General features: G+C 47.0%; 2 protein-coding genes across 4 annotated transcripts in view; one reads left to right on the forward strand and one right to left on the reverse strand.

Annotated features, from left to right (window-relative positions):
- The window catches only part of SPARC (secreted protein, acidic, cysteine-rich), a 62217-nt gene that overhangs the window by 35951 nt on the left and 13732 nt on the right, over window positions 1–12534 (reverse strand). The window contains exons 1-2 of one of the 3 annotated variants that reach the window (XM_075879225.1): window positions 8254–8661; window positions 7712–7782 (exon numbers count right to left, since the gene is read on the reverse strand). In XM_075879225.1, the coding sequence (XP_075735340.1) occupies window positions 7712–7771 (60 nt within the window). In that variant the 5' untranslated portion in view covers window positions 7772–7782; window positions 8254–8661. Of the gene's footprint in view, window positions 1–7711; window positions 7783–8253; window positions 8662–12534 lie in introns of those variants that run through there. The other 2 variants (XM_075879226.1, XM_037413955.1) reach the window with 2 other exon arrangements.
- Window positions 1–12534, forward strand: part of LOC119161466 (uncharacterized) — an 80889-nt gene that overhangs the window by 12681 nt on the left and 55674 nt on the right. The window lies entirely within an intron of this gene.

Consider the following 12534-nt stretch of genomic DNA (forward strand, 5'->3'; position numbering starts at 1 on the left):
ACGTACTCCCCTTTATCCCGCTCTTCTCACGGGCCTTTCCCGACGGCGCCCCTTTTGTATGCTTTCTTCTCGCCCCACACTGCGAGTCCCTTTAACTTTGGACGTTCACGCTTGTTTGGCCTACGCGAGGCGTATTCTTCTGCTAACCTGCCAGCTGCCTGAATGGTCGCAGGAGTCCTATTTTTGATCCAAAAATTCATGCAATCCGGCCCTCCTTTATAGAACTGTTCCAGCTCTATTTACTCAATGACCCGATCGTGGTTGCCAAATGCTTCGGAACTTTTCAACCACTCTACCAAGTTGGCGGCTTTCAGCTTGTAAGCATAGTCCGTGTAGGACTCGCCTGTCCCAACTTACGCACTACAAAATCACCGCCGAAAGGCTTCAGCGGACAAGCGGAATGCTTCTAACAGCGCCTGCTTGACGTTTTTGTAGTCGTTAGCATCTTCAGCATTCAATCATGCAATGATGTCGGCTGCCTTGCATGGGAGCAACGTCAACAAAAACTGAGGCCAGGCAGCACTAGAACAACCAATTTTTACACAAGCCCTTTCAAAATTGACGAGAAAGAGTCTCATGTCCTCACCAATTTTGTAAGATTTCATTAAACCATTTATTTTAAAAGGAGCAGAGTTTACTGTGGTGTGTGGCACTTGCTGACCTTTTGTTAAACTGCTCACTAATCTACGGATCTCCAGGTCCATGCCCTTCATTTCTAGCTCGCGATCCTGTGCTTGTTTCTTTCACTCATTCTCTTCTTTCTCTTTCTGCTTATTTCCTTCAACGAACTCCCAGCACTCCCGTAACTCATCTTCGTCAGCATCTAAAACTTCTATAGCCTGAATAGGCTGAAGCTTTCTGCATAATCCACTTACATTTAGACCCAACTCTTTGCACATTAGTATAAGGTCTGACTTATTTATCTTATTCAGGTCCGTGATGAAGGCTGCTCTCTACTGAGAAAATAACCACAATTGCTATGCAGTTATAAATTATCGAGCTTTTAACAAATCTGGGCCAAGAGACTCGATATAACTCAGAGCAAAGCAAGGCACTCACCGTACATCGTGCGGTCTTGTGTTGCACTGATCTCACCGAATTCTGGGTCTATGGCTTTCGGCTGACCTCGGTCCACGTCACTTTTCGTCGCCGAGTTTTATCCCATCATCTGCCATCCAGTTGTTGCGAATGGCCCTTGAAGCAACGGAGATCCGGGATGAAGATGCCAAGGCAGGAGGAAGGGAGACTTGAGGATAGTTTATTTACATAGTATACATTTCGAGAGCACCTCTTCGAAGGCGTTGGGGGGCTCATTATATGGAGTACTTTCTCCCCAGATCCCTAAATTGGAGAATGGGTCCGGACCACGCTGTCCAATAACAGGTATTACAGACCTTCATAGCGTCATCATACCAGCACCGCCCTCAATACACACACATGCACTACACAAACACGCATATGGTCCCAGCGATACTGCCTCTTCCAGCGAAGCTTGCTTCAAGCGAGCTGGGTGCTCGGGTCGACCACCCATGCTTCCTCGGATGGCGTTCGCGGGCTCGACGTCTTCGAGAGCCATTGCCTAGACATCTGGTGTTGATTTGAGCGTCGGCGGCCCATCAGTCAGAGACGCACAGCCTGGTGGTCCAACTTCCGTCTTCGGCGGAAACGCGGTGTTGTGGCCTTGCCTCCCAGTAGATGAAAACCAGCTGGGCATCTTCGCGCTCCTCCTTATCTTTACAAAGTGAAGCGGCTGCTTTTCTTTGATCTCGGCGCCCGCGTAAAAGGGAAGGGCTCCTCGAACGCAACACCGCCAAGCTGAAGAAAGTGAGGACCGCCTGGGAAGGACCCGAAATCTGTACAGCGGAGGTCACCTAGTTACGCCGACAGGAGTTTGAACAGCAATAGTCACCCTCAATAACCGAACATTTTCTGTGAGCTTCGTAATTCTACAACATGGTTCCAGGTATGTGATACTTGGAATGGACTTCCTAAGTCAACACGCCGCTACTATTGACCTGAAGCGTGAGTCAATAATGCTATCCTCAGAAAAAGCACTGCAGTCACGTACGCCGTCAAGAAGGCACACCTTGAATGTGCTGAAAAGACCACATCACCATTTCTCCTCGCTCAAGTGTCGGCATTTTTGTCGGCACTCAAGAATTGAGAAAAATGCAAGGCATCGTTGAAGGCGACGAGCACCTGTTGATTAGCCGCAAAATTTGCGTCGCTAGAAATAGTCGAGCTGCGAGGAGGGAACGCAAGAGAGAGCAAATGCATGATGGTTGCCTACATCGAAGAAATATTGGAAGCCAGCAACGCTTTCATTTTCACCGAGTCTACTGAAGTTCCTACGACAACTCAATCTATTCAGACAGCTTTCGACGTTAATCCGAGCCTTCCGATGCATGACCAAGAACAGCTCAGAAACATGCTCCTGAAATACAAGAACTGTTTTTCGTCGTCGTAGAATTTGACAGACCTCTGTCACGAAACATCGAATCATAACAAAAGAAAGTGCCAGGCCACTCCTTCAAATCAAGTACACAATTTTGACGCGTGAACTTGAAGCCATAAAGAAACAAGTCGACGAAATGCTGTGCTACGACATCATCCAGTTGTCAAAGAGTCCATGGGCGTCACTGGTGGTGTTAGTGAAGAAGAAGGACGGAACTCTACGCTTCTGCATCGACTATCGCCGCCTCAACAAAATCACGAAGAAGGACGTCTACCCGCTCCCACGAATAGACGACGCCCTAGATCAACTCCACAATGTGAGGTACTTTTTTTCAATGGACTTCAAGACCGGCTCCTTGCAAATCGAAGTCAACGAGAGAGACTGAGAAAAGACTGCCTTCATAGCACCGGACGGCCTGTTCGAGTTTAAGGTCATGCCCTTTGGCCTTCGCTCTCCACCTGCAACTTTCCAACGAGTCATGGACATTGTCCTGGCTGGCTTGAAATGGCATACTCGCCTTGTTTACCTGGACGACGTCGTTTGTTTTCCTCGAGCTTTGACGAACACCTCCAGTGCCTTGAATTTGTACTTCAAGCAATTAGGACCTGTGGACTCACTCTAAAGCTTAAGAAATGTTGCTTTGCATACAAGGAGCTCCTGTTTTGGGTCACGTGATCAGCAAGACGGGAGTGTGTTCAGACCCGTAGAAAACAGCTGCCATCGCCACCTTCGCACCACCCACCGACAAGAATTTCTCGGCTTGTGCACTTATTACAAATGCTTCGTCAAGGACTTTTCACAAATCGCCGAGCCACTAATGTAGCTCACGACGACCAATGTCGATTTGAAGTGGGGAACAGCACAAATTGAAGCATTTCAGAAAGTGAAACGACAGCTGCAAACCCCTCCCATACTTGCGCATTTCGACAAATACACCAATACGGAGATCCACACCGACACAAGTCGCATAGGCATGGGCGCTGTTCTCGTACAGAAGACTAACGGAGAAGAAAGGGTTATTAGTTATGCTAGCCGGTCGCTATCCAAGGCAGAAGGCAACTATTCCACAACAGAAAAAAAATGCCTTGCCATCATCTGGGCTACCTCCAAGTTTCGCCTCTACCTATAGGGCAGGCCTCTCAAAGGTGTGAGCGACCACCATGCCCTCTGTTGGCTAGCTAACTTGAAGAAACCTTCAGGTCGTCTCGCACGGTGGAGTCTGCAACTTCAGAAATTTGACGTTACCATCGTTTACAAGTCCGGACAAAAGCACTTTGATGCCAACTGCCTGTACCGTGCTCCCGTTGACCAACCACTGCAGAATGACGAGGACACTGACTACTTCTTAGGAACCTTAACCATCGATGACTTCGCCGAACGACAGAGAGCCGACCCTGAAATTAATTGAGTTCAGGGTCAACGGCACCTCAGCTTTGCCCTCAAGGTATTCCACAGGACCTTGTGGAATACACGAGGGCAAAGCTGCCGTCATTCCAAAGGTATTCAAGCGAGGACTGTCGTCGTTTTCCTTGCGGAACGGCATCCTCGCCAAGAAAAATTTCTCGCCAAGAAAAATTTATCGCCACATAGGGTCAACTACCTCATAGTAGTACCTTCGGCGTTACGTCCAGAAGTTCTGGATACTCTGCATGATGACCCGACCGCTGGACACCTAGTTGTTTCGCTTACGCTGGCGAGGAAAGAAAATAAGTATTATACTGACCCCGCCTAAATGCCGACATAACCCACTATGTAAACACATGCGGAGACTGCCAGCAACGTTAAAACACCGCCAACAAGGCCAGCAGGCTTTTTTCAGCCGAGTGAACCACTTCACTGACCGTTCCAACAAATTGGGATGGACCTACAGGGGCTGTTCCAGACAACGAATTCCGGAAACGAATGGATCTTCATAGCTACTGACTACCTCACCCACTACACCGAAACAAAAGCCCTACCCAAACGTAGTGCCGAAGAGGTAGCCAAGTTGTTCGTTGAGAACGTCCTTCATCACGGCGCCCCAGAGGTGCTCAGCACCGATAGAGGTACGGCCTTTACTGCTGATTTGACTAGGGCGATCTTGAGACATAGCCAGACAAGCCACTGCCTACCACCCACAGGCAAATGGTCTCACCGATCGGCTAAACGTGACAATCGCCGACATGCTGGTCATGTATGTCGACGTCGAACACAAGACGGGGAACACCATCCTTCCACAGGTGACCTTCGCATACAACACGGCCGGGCAGAAGATGACGCAGATGCCGCCGTTCAAGTTGGTCTACGGAAGGAACCCGGCAACGACACTCGGCGTAATGCTCCCCAACATCGCTGACGAAGAAAACCTTGACGTCACCCTCTATCTTGAGCGCGCTGAAGAAGCTCATCACTTCGCCCGCCTGCGAATCACGAATCAGCAGACGACAGACCGCCGCCAATACAATCTTCAACAACGCTTCGTGGAATACCAGCCCAGTGAACGTGTTTGGGTATGGACGCTCGCTGGATTTCGTGCCAACCGGTTGTGCCCTCGCGATCTTCGACGACAGTGCAGCTCTGGCCGACTGGACTCACCCTACACTATCTCCTGACGCCAACAAGAGCTCTTGTCAAGTGGCGCCCCGTCCTTAGACTCCTGCGACCATGTCCATCTTTCCTATCTCCTCTTTACTTTCGTCGCTCGCTGTCCCTGCACTTCGGTCTCTCCTTCTTCTCTCTATATATAGCTTTTAATCCTATCCTTTTAATCCCTCCTTACCCCAATCCTTTGTGAGCTACTGTTGAGGTGTCGCACTCTAATGCAGACAGTTACGGGGCTCACTTTTCTCTTCTTTTCCCTTTAAAAATCACCTAAGAAAGCCGATACACTCGACGTACTGTAGACTCAGTGAAAAACTTCTGCGACGATACTTCATACCATGCAGGGTAGTACGATGTCTCGGCCCACTAGACTACGAGGTTGTCCCCGACCGCATCACGAACTGTCAACGGCGCCAATCGCGATCTGAAGTCGTGCATGTCGCGCGTCTCAAGACGTTTCATGCACGTTAACAAACTGAAAAGTGTATTTTGTTGTTGTTATTGCTGCTGTATCGTAATTTATTGCTCGTAATTTCCTGCATCATTATTTTACTTTCACCTTCAGTTTTTTCGAACGGAGGTAATGCCACATTCCTTCCACAAGTTTTGTTATCACCCCGTTACACTATACGTAATTCTCAGCGTAAACTGCGCATGCACTATTCGAGAAACTTCAGGACAGCAGTAGATCATTTCGTTAAGATTACGCCCATTTTGGGAACATTACAGATTATTCTGGAACGTGCGTGGCCGCTAGCGATAATCCTAGAGTATTCGACGGCACATGTATAAATGCCGACGAGCATCACCACTTGTTATTTGATCGCCAGCGGATGCTATGTTTACCGTTATCAGTGTCCGTGTGTTGCTGTAATCTGACCTTCTGTTTCTTGGCCACAAGTTCGGCCGAATAAACAGTTTCATTTGAACATCGAGTATGCTGCCTCGCTTCACATCATGACCCCGTGACAACTTCCTTAACCCTGATTTGTTCCCTGACCCACTCTGTTCTCTTCATGTCTCTTAGGGCTAGTCCTGTCATTTTCATTTCCATCGCTCGCTACATCGTTTTCAATTTAGGTTGAACCCTCTTTGTAAGCCTCCAAGCTTCTGCCCCGTAGGTAAGTATCAGCAAGATGCAGCTGTTATATACTTTCCTCTTGAGGGCTAGTGGTAGATTGCCATTCATGACTTGAGAATGCTTGCCGAATGTGATCCACCCCATACTTATTCTTCTAGTTACTTCACTCTCCGAGGTTACTACCTAGTCCTAAGTAGATACACATATTTTTTACCACTTCCGACGACTCTCCATTTATCACAAAGCGCTGTTTTCTGGCAAGACTGTTGCACATTACTTTAGTGTTGCCCATATTGAATTTCATCGACGACAAACTATGAAAACCTCAAATGCAACAGACAAATTGAGCTAGCAGAGCTTTGGAAGTTAATTAATAGGCATAAGGTAGCCGACATAAGAACATATAATATGGAGAGAATCAAATATGCAGTAAAAAGCGGGAAAAGCTTGAAATCTGCGAAGGCAAGCTTGTGTATAGACAAAAATCGGATGTATACATTAAGGAACAAGGAAGGCATTGTCATAACCAAAATGGATAGGATAGTCGAGATGGCGGAGGAGTTCTACAGAGAGCTGTACAGAAGCCAAAACAACCAGAATGATATTGTAAGAAGTAATAATAGCCCAGAGCAATTCCACATCCTATTAGTAATGACAAGGGAAGTATTGAAAGCTCTAGAAGGAATGCAAAGAGGCAAAACCGTTGGTGAGGATAACATAACAACGGGCACTCTTGAAAGATGGCAAAGAGATTGTGTTGGGAAAACTGCCCACCTTACATACGAATTGTCTCTTGGCGAGAAAGGTACGCAAATCTTGAAAAAACGCCAAAATCACCTTAATCCATATGAAAGGAGGTGTCAAGGACTTGAAAAATTACAGGCCGATCAGTTTACTGTTCGTTCTCTACAAGCTATTTACAAAAATAATAGTTAATAGAATTAGGGCAACATTAGAATTCAATCAACGAAACGACTAAGCAAGATATTATACCGGGTACTCCACAATAGACCATATTCATACTATCAATCAGGTGATCGAGAAAGCGCAGAATACAACCAAAACCTATACATAGCTTTCATAGATTACGAGAAGGCGTTTGACTTGGTCGAGACATCAGCAGTAATGCAGGCACTACAGAATCAGGGCATTGAGGAACCCTACATAAACATATTGGAAGAAATGTACAGCGGATCCACAGCCACCATAATCCTCCATAAGTAAAGCGACAAAATCCCAATAAAGAAGGGTGTAAGGCAGGGAGCCACAATCTCTACAACGCTATTCACCGCGTGCTTACAGGAGGCTTTCAGGTACCTAGATTGGGAAGAGTTAGGGCTAAGAGTTAATGGAGTAACCTAGCTACGATTCATGGATGGCATTGCTTTGATGAGTAGCTCAGGGGACGAATTACATCTCATGATCATTCAGTGCTTGTGCATATGGATAGTGTATCCCAACGAGCAATCTCTGCTTTTATGTGTGATAGTGGCCAATGAGATATTGAACAGTAAATTTTCCCATCCTCCTCACACTTACGTGCTCCGCATATAATACCATAATACTACCAAACTGCAAGTTATTTACACACGTACCTTTTTTGCCTCCACTGCCAGGACAAGTCCCACAAGCAGCAGGATAACGAAGGCCTTCATCGTGTTGACTCCTGCAAAAAATGTTAAAAAAATTGCATCGATCTGTTTCTCAACAAATGCATAACCACAAGTGCTGCAATTGTGCGCCAAATGATGATGAATGAAAGGAGCAGTATCACACAGTTATGTTTTTCTACCTCCACCTGAATCGTGACATAGTGAAGGGGCGAAAAGATGAGGCACACTATACAATGCTGAGTGTCTCTACTATGTTTGCTTCTCTTTGTTTCTGTCGACATTTACACCGTTGTCCTTCGCTATGTTCAAGCAACAAGCCCAAGTGAACACTCGGTAATTCGACAAAATAACTTTCTGCATATTTATAAAAGGGAGTCTTTAATCACACAATCTCCAAGATAAAGTGCAACAAGTCGATAGAAGTAATGATCGAAGTAATTTTTCCAGAGAACAAGCTGCACGATCTAGTAAACTTGTCAAGAAGCACAGACTAGGCCGTGAAGGTAGTTTGGTGGCTTGCGTACCTGAGCGCTATTAAAGGGGAAAGTCAGACATATATAGCATGCTAATGTTCACGTCGCATATTGCTATGGGAGCTGTTCCTTTTCGGCCCGAGACAGACCTCCTTTATTTCCATCGTTTCCGCCGTTTATTTGCTTTACCAACTTGCTTAGGCTGGGGCGATTCCGTCGGCCAGTAAGCAGGCAGTCTGGCGGAAGCCGCCACCGGGCGCGTTTACATTGTGCGCTCCTAAGAAAACAAACCGGCAGCTTAAAGCGGGCGCTTCAGTGTCAGCGGAGGAAGGGAACAGCGCAGCAGAGAGCCACCCGGTGAATCCAGAGCACAGCTGATCCAACGGCGGCCTCGGCGCAGCTCTCTATATTTAGGCGGAGCCACACGGGAGCATCAGTTAGAGAAGCACGCGCCGTGGTTCGATGTGCTTTCGCATCAGCCGCTCCCTTTCCTCCAACGTCTGGGGTTTCGGCACAGCCCGTGGTAGCCCTTCCCCCCGCAACCGAAACCCTCCGCCGGGCTCGGCATCTTCCATTGGCGCATCCGGTCGGCCTCGCGGGGGGCATCTGTCCCGTGATGCGATATACACAACCCGCACGTCCAGCAGCAGTGGCTGCACTTCGGGCGCTGAGCAAGCGCAGATTCAGATTTGGGCGTCGGGTATCGCTAGCGCGAGCTAAACGACCAGTGAATGGATAAATAAATAAAAAGCTTGCGACGCCTGCACGTCGCCGCGCCCGATCGCCTTGGGCCGCGGCCACGCTGACAGCGCGTTGGCCATACGAAACCGCGCTGTTCGGAAACGCCCCACGTGCGGAGGTGTCAACGCTGCGTGTGTCCATAGCGTGTCGTCACATTGAGTCGCGCGGCTCATTTCGCATATCGATAAACGGAACGTAAGGCCAGCGCAAAACACTCGCGGAGCACACATTGCGATTTCTACACTATATCCAGTTTTGCTAATTTCTCAGATTCGAGCGCAAGCGATTACAAAAATAGATAAGGAACACCATTCAAGCATAATGCACGTGCCCACCCTTTGGGGTTTACCGCTCTGGATAACGCGTTTCATACTTCCTACGCTCACCGCTGCAGGAGTACTAAGAGACTACAAATCGCAAAACAGGGTTCGAGACGCTAAGCCGCGGTTAACGCCTAGGCATTGCGCTAAGGTTTATGCACCAAATTCAATTGATGGTGCACGTGCTGTGTGCACGGTACACCCCGCCGTCCGGCGGCGTTTTTCGCGACTTCCGAAGCTGCACCGGCGGTGACACTAAAAAAGCTGATAGCCCTCGATTGTTGTTCAGCTCGCTAACATGGTCAAGCATATGGTCAAGCAGATCTCGAGTGGCTCGCAGGTCCGACAGTAATCAGCGCAAAAGTATTTTCCAAGTATTCTTTTTTTTATAAAACAGGCAGAACAAAGTACGAGGGTATAACTGCCCGTAAAATAGGTTTCCCAATAATTTAATGGAAAACATGTCTTTTTTTTTTTCGTTGAATAATAGCTTTTTTTTGGGGCCTCCTATTTAGCGACAGCCCCGCGGCCGTGGTCTAGTGTGGCGGTACTTGGCTGCTGACCTGCATGTCGCGGAATCGAATCCCGGCTGCGGCTGCTGCATTTTCGATGGAGGCGAAAACGCTGTAGGCCCCTGTGCTCATATTTGGGTTCACCTTAAAGAACCCCAGGTGGTCAAAATTTCCGGAGCCCTCCACTACGGCGTCTCTCATAATCATATGGTGCTTTTATTTATTTTACTTTTAGGGCCAAATGGTATTACAGAGAGGGGTGGGTTATTTATATATAAAAAAGATGTAAATGACGAAAAAAAACTGCAGTAGATACGGTTAGATCGTGCAAATAAATATCTTATAAATACAATAGCCGCTAATACAGTATATAGTAATACATATTAGCTAATCCAACATAGAACCTATTTATACAATGTTAGCTATTGCAACAAAAAGACATAATAAAAGATCGCTAGTAGCAACAATGCCACCGAGAAGTCTGTTCTTCTCATTTGACGTACGAGGCAAAAATGAATTGAAGAAAGTTTTTGTGTAGCATGAAGAAATGCCTACTTTGTGATGGTGGTCAATGCGGAGGGATATGTGCTGTGGACGAAGCAGTAGTTGGTCATGCAAGAAGGTACGATGGTACATCTTTTAAATAGCTAGTGCTAAACGAGAGACTTTTCTGCGAGATGTTAAAGAAGGGAGTGCAATATTTGAAATGCTAGCGGTTCTATTATAATTAGACAATATAAAACTAACGGAGTTATTCTGAACAAGCTCAAGGGAAGTTACCAGATTATTATAGGTGGGGTCCCACACGGTTGTAGTATGTTCTAGTTTAGAGCGTATTAGTGTTTTATAAAGCTGTAGTTTTAAGCCATATGGAGTGTTAAAAAAGTTACGTCATAAATAGCCAAGCATGCGGTTAGAATTTTAATAATGTATTCATAATGAGGTGCCCAGTTGGGATTATAGTTGTTATGTGAACTCCTAGATACTTATAACAGTTAACAGAATTCAGAGGAATGTTATATTAAGATAGTAAAGAGGTGAGGTGGTGGATGTTCTCGATACACGCATGATTTTGCACTTCTTAATGTTTAGGTCCATTAGCCATTTTTCGCACCAGTTAGGTATAGGGTTAAGGTCAGACTGCAATATGTTAATGTAATTATCGCTAGTGATTTCTCGAAAAATAACACAGTCGTCAGCAAAGAGATGAATGCTAGATGATACAACGGAAGGCAGGTAAATAATATAAAGGAGGAACAACAGGGGGCGTAAGACGGACCCTTGCGGAACACCGGAATGAACTTCGCGAAAAGAAGAAAAGGGACGTTAAACTCCACATATCAATCATTTTTCGACATCATCACCGCAGAGACCAATGAATTTCACATGTGATGTACAATTAATCGTTATGCCTGAATAGTATAACTCTCTCGCCGCACGGCGATGAGAGCTTAAAAATTTTTCTCAGCTCTTCTCCGGTTGTGAAAAGTGTCCCACACGTGTTACATCAATTCAGGGTAAAAGTGGCAGTCAATTGGGGCTATCTTGACTGTAGCGGAGGGTGTGTGACAGCATCTCGTCCGATGAAATTTGTTGACGAGATACTTTGTTACACGGACGATGTGCGGGCGAGTGCTGCGCTGATACGCACTTACGCACTTTCTTCGTGATCCTGCGTCCAGTGGCGTAGCCAGGGGGTGGAGGGCGCACACCAGTCCTGTGCTTCTCTCACCCGAAAAAAAAAATTCTGCCTAAGCCCCTGCCTGCGTCTCCTCTTGTATTGAACAGCACGGATAAAGTTCTTGAACGTCTCACTGTATCCTTCCTGATTGATTGTTGTACCGTCTAGCATGAACATGAATTCGCACAATGACCTTGGTTAAGAGGGGGACGTAAAGTCTGCTCCATGCATGGACTTGACGTGCCCCCCCCCCCCCCGCCATTGAAAGGGAAACCTGCGCATGACGATGCACTTCGCGGCACACCCCATTGCCACGTCTGTGACATCGCTGGTGGCATATTGTCAGCGATCTTTTTGCTAACGTCCTATTCTTGCGTCTTCTCATATCCTGCAGATTCGATGTGCGGATATATATATATATATATATATATATATATATATATATATATATATATATATATATATATATATATATATATATATATATATGCGGCATGGTGCTCACACTCCACAATAGGCCCCGGAAATGGAGTACTATCTTATATTTCCTTTTATGCAATACGATTTTTTTTTTCCTTCAGGCGGCAAGACAGTGCATAGGCGTGCCCAAATTAACAGCTCCAACTTTCTCGCACCCACCATGGCAGATACGAATTGCGTGACGCCTCGCACGCTCCTTGCGACACACGGGCGAGAGTGTCATGTTCCAGAGTGGCACGCGGGCTGAGGGTAAAGCAAAAACGAAAATCTGCTTGAACTCAGATAGGAAGGCGTGCAGTTCCGCCGAGTTCTCCAGTCGCTCCCCTCGAAACGCGGCCAACTAGGCATCCCTCACTCGAGGCAGAGTCCGGAACGCGCCGGCCCATATGCGTCCCACGGTTCGTGACGTAGCTGGGCTTCATATTCGCCGCTTCTTAACGATTGTCCAAGGACACCAGCGGCGCGACGAAGAGTCCTTGAAAGGGGCCGGCCGAGGCTTGGCCGCAAAACGCCTACGCAGCACAGCGCGATAGAGAGACGCGCTGCTGAAAATCCGTTTCCAGCGTGTCAACTGAGAGCGCCATTTTTTAACTGTCGG

The sequence above is a fragment of the Rhipicephalus microplus genome, chromosome X, assembly GCF_043290135.1.
Source record: "Rhipicephalus microplus isolate Deutch F79 chromosome X, USDA_Rmic, whole genome shotgun sequence".
Classification (NCBI taxonomy): domain Eukaryota; kingdom Metazoa; phylum Arthropoda; class Arachnida; order Ixodida; family Ixodidae; genus Rhipicephalus; species Rhipicephalus microplus.